This window comes from Python bivittatus, unplaced genomic scaffold, assembly GCF_059951505.1.
Source record: "Python bivittatus isolate LINGU-HERP-01145 unplaced genomic scaffold, Pbiv_v1 ctg000410_np1212, whole genome shotgun sequence".
In the NCBI taxonomy this organism is placed as follows: Eukaryota; Metazoa; Chordata; class Lepidosauria; order Squamata; family Pythonidae; genus Python; species Python bivittatus.
This window is the reverse complement of record NW_028277067.1, coordinates 12,783,248-12,799,812: the sequence shown is the minus strand read 5'-3', so window position 1 is coordinate 12,799,812 and position 16,565 is coordinate 12,783,248. Positions and strand designations below refer to the sequence as shown.

Sequence of the window (16,565 nt, the reverse complement as noted above, 5' to 3'; positions counted from 1 at the left end):
TCTTCTGAAGATTATTAGGAATTGCACTTTTCAGAATGTTGAGAGGGTTTGTGGTCCTTGCCAGAAATCTTCACTGCATAATTCCTGGCATTCATTATGACCACGAATATAGACCACATAGTCAAGTGGACCTTGGAACATACTGTAGCTCTTTCTTATGTCCTCTATTTTAAAAGGCATACAAAACACAAGTAGACAAGGCCATGAAACAGACTCTTTAAAACATCTAGCCAATTTCTAAAAATTGAACATTATATATGTTTTATGCTTCCAAGGAGATCATCCATCCTAGGACCTCACAATACCCAAAGTCATTTAGCATTTAGCCCCTGTAACTCTTTTAGATGATGATTCTAATGTAATACATATTTTTAAAGATTCTTCTTGTTTTCTAATGTCTCCCTTCTCCATCCATCTATTAATAATAAATAAATAAATATTAATCCTATCTTCTTTAGGGATTCAGTGGTCTTGATGGTGCTAAAGGTGATCCTGGTCCAGCAGGCCCTAAGGTAAGGGTTCATTTTAAGTACATGTCTTCATTTTATACAAAATTCCACCTCTCTTCATTTTAACAACTAGTCTTGACCTTTGTTCTTTTCTTTCCTTCTAGGGAGAGCCTGGCAGCCCTGGTGAGAATGGTGCTCCTGGACAAGTAGTGAGTATATATTTTCATCTTTCTTCTGTCCGTTGCTTTAAGAGATATAATCTGAATATCAATGGATTAATTTAGCTGGATAGTGGATTTGTTTCAATGACATTATAGACCAAAGCCATGGAAAAAGAACAGCCAGTACTGTGATATAATGCAAATTGTGTATATTGAATGTCTGAGGCAAAATCTGTAGGGAGTAGCCAGAACTTCTGTGTGAAACCCCAGAAAAGCTGATGACCCATTGTAGTACTGTAGAGAGGAAGGAAGATGATCTATCCAGAGATATGCAGGAATTGTTACCTAGGCAAAAGGAGCTGAAACTTTTTTTAAGTCCAGAACAATGGGATAACATTCAGAAATGGCTGAGGCAGGTGCCTCACTGGGGTATAAGGAGGAGAAGAGGGATAGCATAATCAGACTTGCAAGATTCAAGGTACATCCAATCTCAGTGAAAATAGTTTTAGCCTTCATGGGGAGTTGATTTCTGGGTATGGTCCACCTAGTGGGGCTGATATCCAGTTAGAGAGGCTCATAGTGGAATAGAAAGTATTATGGGAATTATGGGGCTACCTTATCTAAAGATGTCCAGTGCAGACTTCCTTTCACACTCTGGCCAAAGGGTACCAGACATGGAAAATACTTAAGATAATCTACTTTCACATCACTGTTAACCGGAGGCAAACTTGAAAGACAATGCAGAAGTCATTTCTGAATCCAACCTTAAATGAACCTCCTATACAAGGGAAAAACACTTGATATTAAGAATACAAAGGACTATGTCAAGTAGGAAGAATCCTAAATTCATAATAGAACTGAGTATTAGTAGTACCTGAATGGGGCAAATTTTAATAGATTCTACAGTGACATTTCATCTGCTTTTAAATACATTTACAAGCAGATCCAGAAGAACAGGAAAACATAGTGAGAAAAAAGGACCACATCATATATGTGGGAAAAGAGAGGTCTTAAAAGTCAGTGTTAAGTCAGGGACATAGGACAGTATAATCCCTATAGCTCTCTACAATCCCTATGGCAATCCTTTGTAAATGAGTGAACTTCTAAAATGTACTTAAGACATGACACTTTTGGAAGAATATGGTAGATGGTTTTGGAACAATACAATAAATGCTAAATTCAGTAAAAATTAATGGGAAGGATGAAGGCATAATAGTGGGACTCAGATCAAAGCACCCCTTAACTGACCTTCTTTCCTGTTTCTTCTAACTAGGGCCCACGTGGTCTTCCCGGTGAGAGAGGACGTCCTGGCCCCGCTGGTCCAGCTGTAAGTGCATTCCTCTGAACTTTTAGATTGCTACATGTTTGTAGTATTTTATGGACTCAGTTCAGGTACCATCTTTCATCCCTTATGTGGTTTTGTAAGTAATTTAAGTGCCCTTTCCCCTCTTGCATTACAGGGTGCTCGTGGTAATGATGGTGCTGCTGGAGCTGCCGGTCCTCCAGTGAGTATTCCTCTCATCTGGATCTCCTAGGGAGCCTTCCTATTGCATGATTGGAGACCCTTGTCTCACAGAGGGGAGGCCCTGTGACAAAGAATGCAAACTGTTTTGCCAAACTTTCTGTCCTGAAGGAAGATATTCCTCCCTTTCTTCTCTGTCGTTAACTAATCATGAGATGAAAGAGTTTGCCTTGAGTCTATTCTTCCTTTTCCTGTTCCTTTCAAAGTCCAAAGTTGATGCTGATTTGGCAGTATTGAGAAGCATTAACTTGGGACAGTATGCAAATGCTCTATAATCACCATGTAATCTCTCATCTTTCTTTTATAGGGCCCCACCGGTCCAGCTGGTCCCCCTGGTTTCCCTGGTGCCGCTGGTCCTAAGGTAAAGATCCCTGACTACCTTGACATTGCAATGTCATTGTGTGGTGAGAGTATTAAAATTCAGTAGTTCAATCTGACTGCTGCTTTCTTAGTTGTTTTTTTAAAAAAAGGAAAGAAAGAAATTAAGAAATAAAGGTTGGAGGAGTTGTCTCTCAGTTCTCTTTTCAGGTGAGGACAACCATAGTGCCATCTATAGCTGTTTCTTAGCATGTGGGCTACAAAGCATTCCTTGGAGGAAAAATTTATGGACAGAAATGATATGCCTGAACTTGAAAGAGTTCCTGCTTTAAACTCCTTCCATCCTGCCTAGCTTTGCTAAAATGCTGAGAAGGCCCAATTCCTCATTTAGGAATCAAGGGGCGGACACACTGGAAGTTAAACATCAGCCCAGGTTGTGTCCTGCAGGAAGGGTTTAGATTTAGAAAGGGATTCCCACGCTGGCCTAAGAAAATATAAGCCTTAGGGACCGGATGAGAAAAGGTGGCAGTATTATTTCTTACTTCAGTATTTGCCATAAGAAGGAAACAACCACATAGTTAAACTATCAAGCTTTAAATATTAGTGGAATAATGTAAAATGAAAGCATAAATGAAAAGCAGCAACAAGGGTTCAACGATATAAGAATGAAGCTTTAAGCTTTATATAGAGGCCCCAATTATGCAGACATGAGGTCTGATTAACCAGGATACAACATTTGTAATACAATTGATGAGAGGATAACATTGTCCTGGAAAGACTAAGCATGAGGCAGTGGGATTGACTAGGAAGAAAGATGTGATCAAGCCTGGGAGTCATACAGACGTATCAATCTTCACTCTCTTCTTGCACAGGGTGAAACTGGTCCCCAGGGTGCCCGTGGTGGTGAAGGGCCACAAGGTGCTCGTGGTGAGCCTGGCCCAGCTGGTCCTGCTGGTTCTGCTGGCCCTGCTGTAAGAATTGCCTTTTTTTTTTTCCTTTTCATGCTTCTGATTTTTAAAAAAACGTTTCAGGATTTTTGGATGTTGATGATGATGTCACTTCTTAATTTTAATAGAACTCTTGAATGCCTGTATTCACTTACTTATTGGACAGTGCTTCAGTATTCCCAGGATTAATGATTAAGATTGAAGATAGCTTATTACATAGTGTCCCAGGTGTCTAGTAGATAGAAGATACAAATTCAGTGAATTAATATAGTAATTATTTGTATTTTTTTCTCTGGCTTAGGGAAATCCTGGTTCTGATGGTCAACCTGGTGCCAAAGGTTCAACTGTAAGTATTTCTCTTCACAAGAACTCTCCTTATCCTCATCACTGTCTTCATTTGCCACTTATCTCACCAGCTCTACTTTCTCTTCTAGGGTTCTCCTGGTATTGCTGGTGCTCCTGGCTTCCCTGGTGCTCGTGGCCCAGCTGGACCTCAGGGTCCCAGTGGTGCTCCTGGTCCCAAGGGTAACAGTGTAAGTGCCATCCAACTGCTCTTCACCTTTAATCTTGTCATCTGTCAACTTTTCCCAACCTAGTGTCACCTGCCTATGTTAATTTATATATTGGCCAACAATTAGAATCATGTGCATTACAGTCCAACCTTCCTACAGGGCACTATGTTGGGCCATATGGATTTCAGATGTCTTTGTTTTTAAGGACATTGTACAGACTAAAATCTAGATCTCTCAGGTAGCTATCCTGTGATAAATGGGTGGTAGAACAGCATATTAACATAAATCCCAACTTCTTTAGTCAGAGATAGAGGATCCATTCTACCATATCATTACTCAATCAGGATATATATTTTTTAAATTTTCTGTTATATCCTCTTCATCATGAGCTTACTTAATATTACAGTATCTAACTTCATGTGATATTACCAGTTTGTCCAAAACTGAACCTTGACGAAGATAGAAAGGAATATAGCTTCTAAATTTTTTGCTGGACAAAACATCAGCTTTCTTGATTTGGCACCATATCACACCACTCTTTCAGCAAACATTGGTTTTTGACATTTTAAAATTTGCAGTATTTCAGAGTAGTCTGATCTGTTCACCAGATGGGATAGCAATAAAAACATGAAATACGATGGCATGGAAATGTGGGTTTTGAAGATAACCATTCCAGAATTATTGCCCAAAGTTTTAGTGTTCACAAATCCCACAGCTTCCCTTGTTCTCGTATGATGCTAGTATCAGTTGAAGCATGGTGAAAAGTACGTTCACAGATCTCTCTTCTGTTCCCCACTACCAAATCTTTATAAACATATCCCAACAGTTTCCAGCTGAATTTTTCCCTATATTGTATGGTTAATCAATACTTAATACATTCTTGTTCCCTTGCACGATATAAAATAAAACAAATTTACTGTTGAATTTTCTGCACTGAATGAGATATGTGACTGTATGTTTTTGTCTTTTCTTAATAACTTTAGGGTGAACCTGGTGCTCCTGGAAACAAAGGAGATGCTGGTGCTAAAGGTGAACCCGTAAGTATTTCTCCTAAATGCATTTGTAATTTTATTTTTTTCTCTGATTTTATTTGGCTCTCCCGCAAACTTATCTCTATCCTTCACTTTATCTTCTAGGGCCCCGTTGGTGTCCAAGGCCCCCCTGGTCCACCTGGTGAGGAAGGCAAGAGAGGATCCCGTGGTGAGCCTGGACCTGGTGGATTGCCTGGACCTGCTGGTGAACGTGTATGTAACAATTTTGTGGTTTAATCTTCTCTAAGCTTTGAGTACCAAGATCACATTTTGAATAAGACCAACATGTGCAGGATGATATATCTACTTTACAGGTCCACAGTATTTCATTACATTGGTTAAGAATTACTAAGCTAAATTACAGATGAAATTGAAGTAGGCCAGTTGGGAAGATTTAGCTAATTTTAATAAGTCAGAAGAAAGTTCTGGGGAAAAAACATCCATAAAACAGAATATGTTGCAACACTTCAAAGGAAACTAAATTTTAGGTGTAAGAGCATCAGGATCATTTATGAATAACTGTCTATTAAGTTATTCAAAACTTAATTACATTCATGCTCTCTTTACCTGATATTTTAAAAGCATGAGCGTTCACTATCTAACTGGTAAGGTGTTACTGTTTCCTCCCAATAAGTTGGGAGATATTCAGTTTTTTGTTCTGCACAGCAATGACTTTTTATAGCCTGTCCTCTATTTGCAGGACATAGGTGCTAATTTAAGGCAAGAGGCAAAATGACAAATGGGTGCTTTTGACTCTAGTCAGGGAGCTGAATTATAATTCTTGAGAGAAGGCCATCATCCTGAGCCTGAAATTAGCCTTCTCTGATGATTCTGCCTTTTAGCTTTGTGTCCTTTCTAGCAGATTGCTGATTGTTAGAGCTGTTGTGATTGTCTTTTACCAGTCACAGAAAAATAAATGACCCCATATCGGCACTTGGAAAGGAGAGATTGCTTTGTGGATTCCTTGGTAGCAATAATGGATATGTAACATTCACTTCTTTTTTTTTAATCCTGTGTCACAGGGTGCTCCTGGAAGCCGTGGTTTCCCTGGTGCTGATGGCATTGCTGGTCCCAAGGTGGGTTCTAGTCTCAGAGTTAATTGTTTTTATGAAATATGTAAAAAATACCACCCCACCCCATCCCACCCCAAACAGGCATCTCAACTATTGACTGAGCTGAAGGAGAAGCAGTTGGGTTGATTGGTGGGAGATGTTTCTTGAGTCAGAGCAGTAAATAAACATTTTAGAATGTGATACCTGCAAAAATAGCTAAACATTCCCTTGATCTCCTATGGGCTGTCCAGATTTAGATATACGACATGGCACTAAATATCAGCTTAAGAATGGTGGTATATTTTTCCATGTTCTGGAGATGACCTCTGACTATCAAAATACAACCTTTAATTTATTTCCCACCCTTCCAGGTTGTATAGGCTAGCAAAAGCGAAACCACATCTAAAACAGCAATAATTTTTTAAAAATACCAATATATAAGTATCCACATTCATGGCTGTCCCATATTACTCCCATTTTTGAGGCAATTTGCCCAAGATCATGTTCAGTGAGTTTGTGGCAAACTGAACCTCAGACATCTAGGTTTCTTATTACCTAGGAAGTAGGGAAAAAAATGAAAGTCTTCCTTGCCACAACCTTTTTATATCCTTTCAATGTTGCCTGAAGGAGTTGGACAGTACTGTGAGGATTTAAAGGAGCTAAGAGGGATGGCTAGTTCGTTCGTTCGTTCGTTCATTCATTCATTCATCAAATTTATATGGCTGCCCATCTCATGAAAAAGTGACTCTAGGTAGCGTATAACAAGAAGGTAAAAAAGTTAATATGTAAAAGACAATTATTATTAAAAAATGTTTAGAATAAAAAAAAACACAAGGCTAAAAGAGAACACCAGATGTTAACAACAATGGAACCACTTCAGTATCTCACCAGTCCCCTGAGACCCCCCAGGCCTGATGGCATAACCAGATTTTGAGGGACTTCTGGAAACTCAGTAGGGATGGGGCCAACCTCACTTAACTAACAGTAGGAAAGTTTATCCCTTTGAATGGTATTAGAACCTATTTTGCAAAGCCCTGTTTAGTCTTTAGTCTTAGTGGGACTGCTAGCACCTGCTATCACACCTAGTTCTTCTCTAATAGTCCTGGGCACTCTTTTATCTTTCCTGGGTGCCAGAGAATAATGTAAATAACATCCATGCTTTCCCATATATTTTGCTTCACTGAAATCTCCAGGGACTTTTTTGTGCCTTTTTCTAGTAATCAGATCTTGCCCAGAAGGCAATTTCAATCTCTCTTTTCATTTCTTTCATGCTTTCCCCTCCCTGACTATATCATTTTATTCTGTCCGATGTTTTGTCCCTTCCTCACATTAGAACTCCCCAAGTATTCATCAACTGAGTTTCAGTATGCCACAAACTCAGATGATTTCAAATTCATACGTGTTTCTTTGCCAAAACTATAGGCTGTATTACAATTCTTGTTCAAATGGAGCACTGGACTTTTTGTATAGTCTTGAGGCATGCTTTGGCTCAGATCCTGTTTTCATGAACAAGTATAATATCTGCAGCTGAAGCCGTCCATTACTACACAAGGCATATTCTTTCCTTCTTAGATATATTCTTCATAGTCCTAATATCACACAGAGGTCTCTTAAACTGCGGAGAAATGAAAGAAGGCTAGGATTTACCTGCTCTTAGTAGCTTTTCTTGATGCCTTTCCTTCTTCCAGGGACCTCCTGGTGAACGTGGATCTCCTGGTCCTGCTGGTCCTAAAGGATCTCCTGGTGAAGCTGGACGCCCCGGTGAGCCAGGTCTTCCTGGAGCCAAGGTAAGTGAATGGCAAGCTTTGGACAGAAGAAGGGAGCACAAATGGGAGGTATCCACAAACTGCCCCACTAGCTCCTAGTCAAGGGGGAATAGGGCACATTCTACCACACCTGTCCACACCTGTGCAGCATTTCATCCCTATAGAAGTGAAACACATTGATATATCACATGGTTTCCTTTTTATCATTTTAATCACTGTCATAAACAGTAATCCAGGATTTTACCATATGCAAAGTAATTCACATTCCCCAATTAACTGAATTAGCGGCAAGGTTGTTTTTAACCATCTCATTTCACTCATAAGATAATGAAGCAAAGAAATAAACAGGACTGGGTTGAAAGGAATTAAGTTTCTTGCAGCAAGTTTTATTGCTTTATTTTAGTTATGTTTCTGGGCATGGGATATGTGAACTAGAGCAAATGTTTTCACTCATAAAAATGAAGGCAATGCTAATCCAGAAAACACTGGTTCCTTTTGGATTGGTGTTATGATATAATCATGTAGCATGGTCTGATTGGTCATTTAGCGTTATGACATGAATGTATTTTCCAGGTGAGACTTCATTGGCTGGGAAAAAAAAAAGAAGGAAAATCAAGGCCCTAAAATAATCAGCAATAAAACAGCAATGGAAGGACACTGTAAATAGCATAGGCACACAAAAATCATCCTTTTTCACAACCCCCAGTTTTTCCCAGGACAGATAAACTTTAATGTAGAAAAGATCATGGAGTCAAAAAATACCAGCTGCAATCTGTACTTAGGATTTAGAAATCAAGTTTAAGTGTTCTATCAATGGTTTGCATGTGCACTTAGATTCTGTTGTGGCAAAAGAATTGCTCCCTAGCTCTCACTTCAAGACAAAACTGACTCGGTAACCTCTCTCTACTGCATATGGTCCCCATTTCTTTGGGAAATATTTTAGGATATCATTATCATCATCCCCTTGAAGGATATACCCTAACCCTAACCCTAATCAATTCCGTCCATGTATTAATCCATTCCCACTAGCATAAGACCCCAAAGCACCAATCAATTAGTGCTAAAAATACTAAGATAAACCAAAGATGCTTACTCACTTGGTGTTTTTTAAAATAGACTTTTCATCCTCTGATCAAAACATTACTCATTTGGCTGAACATGGATTAAATTTATTGATCATTCAAAAAGCCTGCACAATTGAAGGTGATGGAAAGGAAGAGTGAGACAAATATTATCAAAACAGGCTTTGAATACAAAAGCTGTGGAAGAAACCCTTAAAGTGCAGGGCATATTTCTTCCACAGAAGAAATGCCCACTCAGGAATTCTTAGAAAATACACCTTATGTAAAAGCTTGTGTGTTTTAAAACAGATAACGGGGATTGTAAAGTACTTAACAGGTACTTTTATTGCCTTAAACCATAAGAGATTTAGTCCAATTCGTGCAATTTAAGAGTTGTGCCTGCCCCCCCCCCCGTTTGTGGCATTACAGAAGCTTCTGTAGCATAAAGATCAGACTGTGCAATGTCATACATTGCAGAGGCAAAGACAAGATAGTCATAGTTTTCCCATCTTTCCTAATTCACAAATTTTCTTCTTTTTTTTTCCTTTCTAGGGTCTGACTGGTAGCCCTGGTAGCCCTGGTCCTGATGGCAAGACTGGCCCTGCTGTAAGTGATGAGAGAGCTCCTTGGGATCATGCTATCTTCTGCCAAAGACAGACCTCTTCTTTCTCAAAAATGGGACTATTGTTTCCTTTCCTTTATAGGGTCCCGCTGGTCAAGATGGTCGCCCTGGACCTGCAGGTCCACCTGGTGCAAGAGGTCAAGCTGGGGTGATGGGATTCCCTGGACCTAAAGGCTCTGCTGTAAGTAACACTTGGGGTCTGCTTCCTGAATCTCATGTTTCATGGGTGAAATACAAGGATGGCAACATCTACTTTTCTCCCTCAAATGATCAGCCTAGTTAGCACTCAAGTCATGAAAAAGCATTGACACCAGAACAGCAGCTTTTAAATCTTTAACGAGCAACTTTCTAAAAAGACTACCTGCAGGGCTACTTCTGAAACAAGGGCAGCTGATGGCTATATTATAGCTCCCTCTATTTGCCCTTCTGACTTCTTATTTCCAGGGTCATGTCACTGAGAATATTTTCCAGATGGTCACCATAAAAGTCAATTTCATTTCAGAATTGGTTGCACAAATAATATCCTTAATCCACATGTGTGTGCTATATTGACTCTATTGAACCGGTTTATCACTATTGATTAATTATGTGCCATCAAATCATTCTCGACTCTTAGTGACCACATAGATAGATTTTTTCCATGATTACCAGTTCTTCCTGTCATTTTCAGAACTCCCTATGTGATCAATTTTCTGAAAGGCCTTCATGGCTTTCTTTTTCTAATGATTGCAGCTTTACATTCAGCAATCAACTATCTAAATATGCATAGATTTAGTGAGAGCACAAGCACTCACTGCACTCAAATACACAGATTATTTCCATATTTATTTGGCTTAAGTTGGTTGTAAAATCACTCTAGACTGTGAATTGGAGAAAAGAAGAAGTTGATAAAACAGGTTGTTTTCCAAAATGAAATTGGAATACTAGAGATATTGAAGATTTTCTAAATAATAAAATATTTATTTTTTATCTATCGAAAATATCTAAATATGGTGTTTGTGTCAGCCCTTTGAGGTAGTCCAGACAAGAAGCACACCCAGGAGTACTAGCTCTATCCTTACTGTAAGATTACATTAACAGAATTTTGCAAGTTTCCCTCCTCACCTTTACAGTTCAAGAAACTAGGGAGGGTTCCTTCTGAGATGTTTGCCATGCCCCATTCCTTCTGCGGGCTCAGCTGCCTCTTATCTGACCATTGTCTAGGCTGCAGCTCTTCCTCCTGTCTCCCAGGGTCATTCCCACATATCAGTACAGTTTGTGTAAAAGACATTCAGTTGCCTTTCAGAAGCCTAGTATTCTGTACAGAATAATTTGTGACCCAATGCTATTTCTGAAAAGACAGAGATGCAGGCACTGAGATTTTCTCCATGAATGGACATATCTAATTATGGCCTGAAGCCCATTGATGCATATGCTTTCGTAATACACATTGGACCCAGGCATCCTAGATCTGCCCTAGCATGGGGAAATACTGAAGAGTGAAATGAAAGTCATTGATTCTCTCTCTGAAATAACTCCATTTTTTCCCCATCCTCTTCTAGGGTGAACCTGGCAAACCTGGTGAGAGAGGTGCTCCTGGACCCTCTGGTGCTGTTGTAAGTATTTTGTTCCTCACCCTCTATTATCCACTTTGGTGACCCGGATTGACATATGGATTTTTTTTTACATAATTTCTAGCAATATTTAGCTGCCCAGAGTCTTTTTATATAACATAAGTGGCCATGCACATATTTTAAATAAATAAATAAATATTTTGCCTTTGTCTGGGATTGTTACAGCAAGCTCTGTGTGCTGCTAGTTTTTCCCTAGCACAATGAACTAGGGTTTAGATAGGTGTGCTGAGTTTTCTAGAGTCAAGGTCCTTTCTTGGGGGTTCTTGGATCCACATAATGGAGAGAAAGACAAATATGGAGGTATATAGTCATATAAATAGTACTGGAAAAGTAGACAACAGGTGGTCCAAGGGAGACTTTTTCTTAGATTTATATCCTGCTTTTCATTCAGTAGCTCAAGAAGGTAGGAAGTGCTCTCTCTTCCTACATTTCCCCACAACAATTAAGTGGGGTAGTTTAGGCTTAGAGAGAGGGACTGGCTCAAAATCACTTAGTAAGTTCTGTGACTGAGGATGGGCTAGACCCTGGGACTTCCCCATTCCAGTCCATCACCTTCACTCCTACATAACAATACCCCAAATGAAATGGTCTTACATGCAGTGATAGAGAGGGTGACAGGAGTATTTTTAGGAAGGTAAATTATCTGATCACATGGTAGGACCTAGAAAAGGGCATTCAATGAAAAGGTTTTCAGTCAACAGATTTCTTATGCAAGATTTGTTTCTGCTTTTTCTAATGCTTACCCCTCCTTTGTTTCTCTTAGGGTGCTCCTGGTAAAGATGGTGAAGCTGGTGCTCAAGGTCCCCCAGGCCCAGCTGTAAGTAGGAACTTCTTCCTGATTTCTCCTTCTACAATATTATGAGCGTTCATCCCTTTTTGAATTCTATCAAGGCTTGAACTTTCCTACCTTTCTATTACAGGGTCCCGCTGGAGAAAGAGGTGAACAAGGTCCAGCTGGTGGTCCTGGCTTCCAGGTGAGAGGGGTCACTTAAAAAAAGAAATGTGCATATTCTGTCTGCCACAAAATACCAAATTTGGAACAGCGTGCACAAATGAAAGATTTAATACAATTACTTTTTTTCCTTTTGGATATTCAAATGATGTAGATTTATTTGCTTATTTTGTGGCAAGGTGTGGGGGGAACTGAACTAAAATACTCAACAACAACAAAAAAGCCCCCCCAAAAAACAATGAGGGCTATAAAAAAACTGCAAAGCAGTGTTTTTTCAGTTGGCTGGGGAGTTCTGGGAGTTGAAGTCCCCACATTTTAAAGTTGCCAAGTTGGAAAAACACTGCTGTAAAACATAAGCATGCAGAATTCATGACGTGCTAGTGCAATAAACTTGCTGTAGTCAGTCTCTTTAACAAGCTCTATTTGATCTCCATGCTTATCCAGTCCTATCAAAGCTAATATTTTCTTCACTTCTGATTTCTGTTTTCAGGGTCTTCCTGGCCCCGCTGGTGCCCCTGGTGAATCTGGAAAGCCTGGTGAACAAGTAAGTAATGTGTTCCTTTGTGCAGAAGTGTAAAGAAGGAATTATGGGTTCTGTAGATACTTTAAAAAGAAAAAAAGAAAAAACCCTTTAGGACCCTTGAATTGCAGATCTGTAGAACACCAAGTTGGGAAAAGCTAGTTTGGAGTCTGAACTCAGCACAAATATTCTCCTGAATAACCTTACTCTTCATGTAGATAATGTCTACCATTTTTCCCAGTTTGGCTTTTTGCCTTTCTTTTCCAAATGGATGCATGCACCATCCAACAACTGAAAGCATTTACTGATATATGGAAAATCAGGCCTCTCCTGCATTTTTCTGCTTTAGAATTCCCAATTTCCACACTTGAGATGAAGTTCCTCCTCTCTTTTAGTAGTTGCAGAGAATTGTAGTAGGTGGAGGTTTACCCTCCCTTCAGGGTAATATTATGACCAGTTTATGATTACATGATCCTTTGATGAAACAGTTATTTGATCAGACAAGCTTCTCTCTCGCTCTTTCTCGCTCTCTCGCTCTCATCTTCATCTGGTTTTTGCTAAGCAAACAAGACTTGTACTACATCCTTCCCTTCCCTTGCAAACACTTAGTAGTTTTCCAAGGATTGGAACAGATTGTCCTGGAAGGTGCTGGACTTTCTTTCATCCAGTGAGAGACATTGATGATAACAGATCTCACTTTTCAGGGGTACTGGACGATTACCTGTTAGAGGTGTTGTAATAGCAGATTCCTGCATTAACCTGGGACTAGACCTTCAAAATCACTTCCATTTCTATGAGTTTACCAGAAGTGACATGATCATAATTTCAAATGTAAATTAACACACCACACACAACTCCCCCCCCCCCCCCTCAGAGATTTCAGTGGGGCTGAAACTTCCTGAAACAAGAGATTAAACAATAAAGTTTCTGGAGAATTTCATCTTTGCATCATCAATCTGGCAGCAGAATACGCAGGGTTCAATTATTCTTTCTATTTTTCTGTAGAAGAAATTAGCAGCTTAGGAAACCCATCTTTAGAATCTATTCAGAGAACTATTTGTATTTCAAATAACACATTTTGGAGGAACTGTGCTGCAAAAATCTCTCCTTCCTGGATGATGATAATAGTCAGATATTTCTTTCTTCTAGGGCACACCTTTATAAAAGAGTTTTTACTTCCACTAAACAATCCTACCTTCTCATATGTGCTCTTCTATTTAAAGTTCTCTAGAATTTCACAATTGAAAGGAGCAAAAAACTATCTAGTCCTGCCCTTAGACATGAGTGTGAACAACCCATTTCTTGCTGAACAGTGGTTCCACCTATCCAGCCCATGTCAGATTAACTACATTACCTGAATGTATTCTCAGTGGCTCTATCTTTTAACAATTCCTGTTTCTCTCTACTCTGACAGGGTGTTCCTGGTGATGTTGGTGCTCCTGGTCCTGCTGGTGCAAGAGTAAGTAAAGATCTCCTCTCTAGGTTCCCATATGTCTTTGATTTGTCTAACTTGTCTTCGGTAACCAACTTGTAATCAACTCACTCTTTATTCCATGTAGGGCGAGAGAGGTTTCCCTGGTGAACGTGGTGCCCAAGGTCCTGCAGGTCCTTCTGGACCCCGTGGTGCTAATGGTGCTCCTGGTAATGATGGTGCTAAGGTAAGAGATTAATGAAGGTTATGATGAAAAGGCTGTCTTAAAGATAAATGAACACACCTTGGCCCTGGGATGATAAAACTACCTGCCCAAACCCTCTAAACTGCTGCTTTCCTAGGAACAATATCATTTTTCTTTTCCCCTAGTATGCCTTGTGGGCAACAGAAAGATTAAATGTTGTCTAAGAAATGTGTGTGGGAAAAAAATACAGAAAATTCAGAATAGAATTCTGAAGATCAAGGAAGAAATAGAATTTTTTTTTTTAAAAAAGGAAATTCAGAATAGATAGGCACCTCTTCCTGTACACTTGGCTCTGTTGCTGATCCTTGCCTCCTTTGTTTCCTTGGCTATACAACTCTAGGGTGATGCTGGTGCTCCTGGTGCTCCTGGTGGTCAAGGTCCTCCTGGTCTTCAGGGTATGCCTGGTGAACGTGGTGCTGCTGGTCTGCCTGGTGCCAAGGGAGACAGAGTAAGTAGATGATTGTTGAACAGTGTACCATCAAAATGACAATCACTATCTTACTATGCTTAAAAAGATGGAGAACAAGCAAAAGCATTCTGCCTTTTTCAAATAACATCTGCTCCTTTCCAAATATCATCTACTTTCCAACTTCATGCATTGCTTAAGCTTATCCAAGATTGTACACATACAGAGATAATCTTGACATAGATATTCACTACTGGTCTATGAGACCAGTCTGATTTAGGCTAGGTATAGTAAAATTTTGGGTGGGAATGAGGAATGACATTGGTAAATATATATATATATATTTAACTTCAGAAGAATTGGTGTTTAGCCCCAATGAGAAGATAAGGATCAGGTAATTATTAAGAACAATTGACAACAGTTCTTTAGTATCGCAGACTGATGCCTTTCTCAACCTTGAAACTTGGGATTCTTTTTACTGTAGATATAACAGAAGTTGAAATTACAGTCTTCTGCATCCATGTTTCTGGTCTATCCATAACTAACTTATGGTCCCTCCTAATGCCGCCATACCAATAAGCTGCTAGGAGAGTCATAACAGGCAAAGAAGAATTGAATTTTACATTACCCTCCACTAACTGGCATTCAGACTTTTTCCTCAATACAGCCCAAGCCAAATTAAGAGGTTGGTTTGCCAGCATTGTCTTCCAGTTTGGCCTGAGGCCTTGTAGTAAAAAGAAAAGAGGGCAATCCAGGATTATGACTTTGATGCTTAGCTTTCAAGATATATTAGAGAAAGTTCCTAACATCAGATCTGATATGAAGTCTACTTATTTCAAGATTTCAAATGTGAGAGATAACACATCATCAATTGAAGGATCCTCTTTCCAGTCCCTATGCCTTTCTGATCTTTTCAGTATTTATAGTCTTGTTTTGCCTCTCCTCTCCTCTAGGGTGACCCAGGTCCCAAAGGTGCTGATGGTGCTCCTGGCAAGGATGGAGTTAGAGGATTGACTGGACCCATTGGCCCACCTGGACCAGCTGGTGCTCCTGGTGACAAGGCAAGTGTTACATCAACTCTACCCCCTTGTTTTTTTCCAAAACTCCTACTGATTTCTAGTTGTTGGAAGCTGTGCCATGTGTTCACTCCAGGTGTACATTTCCTGGCAGTTAAATAGATTTGTGAATGAACTAGGAACTAGCTGCCATTTTCAGATCAGAGAAATCTTTACAAAAACGACTAGCTTCCCCCAGGGGATGGAAATGGAACACGCTCCCTGATAACGTGGGGTTGCAGAGTACCAAGTATCCCTTCTCAACTCTGTTCCTCCCAGCCAATTAAAGTGCTACATACATGGACTTTAGACTGTGTCATAGAATTAGTACATTATTCTCTCTCTTTTTTGTGAACAAAATGGCATAAATGAGAGAGATAAGCCAATAGGCAACTATCTACAGGACAAACTGCCTCAGAAGCTATCTGTAGCAAGCTATGGATTTTAAGAAAATCCTTTACTTAAATTTATATATAACATCTGATCCTAAGGATTGCTTTTCAAATGTTAGAAACTAAATCACTCAGTGGTTTCATTTACTTCAAGCAGAGGGATACAATTTGCATCTTTCATTTTAATATGCAGACCAGAACTCAGTTATTCTTTGGATATGAGACTTCTCCATATTTTGTGATTCAGTTCCTGGCTCATAAAAACATACTTTATGAAAAAATGCATCAATAATGAATCTATTTTACAAATGCATTCAAAATACATAGATTAAAAATGCCGTTTTATGTAGATTTTAAAAGAGAATATGCAAACAGGATAGATTATACTTCTAAATGAACACAGACTAAAACTGGCTAATCCACCCACCCACCCAAATAAGACATGACCAGTCTTCCCACCTCCCTTATCTCTCCCTTGAAACCTCTAACCATTGTCTTTAGCCAGTCTTG

General features: G+C 39.5%; 1 protein-coding gene across 1 annotated transcript in view; it reads left to right on the top strand.

The window, feature by feature from the left end:
* The window catches only part of COL1A1 (collagen type I alpha 1 chain), a 40,037-nt gene that overhangs the window by 8,708 nt on the left and 14,764 nt on the right, over window positions 1-16,565 (top strand). Inside the window, exons 12-33 of the mRNA XM_007424846.4 lie at window positions 459-512; window positions 614-658; window positions 1,884-1,937; window positions 2,071-2,115; window positions 2,440-2,493; window positions 3,323-3,421; window positions 3,699-3,743; window positions 3,832-3,930; window positions 4,893-4,946; window positions 5,046-5,153; window positions 5,963-6,016; window positions 7,681-7,779; window positions 9,372-9,425; window positions 9,524-9,622; window positions 10,983-11,036; window positions 11,818-11,871; window positions 11,975-12,028; window positions 12,497-12,550; window positions 13,941-13,985; window positions 14,086-14,184; window positions 14,543-14,650; window positions 15,562-15,669. Coding sequence (XP_007424908.1) covers window positions 459-512; window positions 614-658; window positions 1,884-1,937; window positions 2,071-2,115; window positions 2,440-2,493; window positions 3,323-3,421; window positions 3,699-3,743; window positions 3,832-3,930; window positions 4,893-4,946; window positions 5,046-5,153; window positions 5,963-6,016; window positions 7,681-7,779; window positions 9,372-9,425; window positions 9,524-9,622; window positions 10,983-11,036; window positions 11,818-11,871; window positions 11,975-12,028; window positions 12,497-12,550; window positions 13,941-13,985; window positions 14,086-14,184; window positions 14,543-14,650; window positions 15,562-15,669 — 1,539 coding nt within the window. The remainder of the gene's footprint in view (window positions 1-458; window positions 513-613; window positions 659-1,883; window positions 1,938-2,070; window positions 2,116-2,439; window positions 2,494-3,322; window positions 3,422-3,698; window positions 3,744-3,831; window positions 3,931-4,892; window positions 4,947-5,045; window positions 5,154-5,962; window positions 6,017-7,680; window positions 7,780-9,371; window positions 9,426-9,523; window positions 9,623-10,982; window positions 11,037-11,817; window positions 11,872-11,974; window positions 12,029-12,496; window positions 12,551-13,940; window positions 13,986-14,085; window positions 14,185-14,542; window positions 14,651-15,561; window positions 15,670-16,565) is intronic.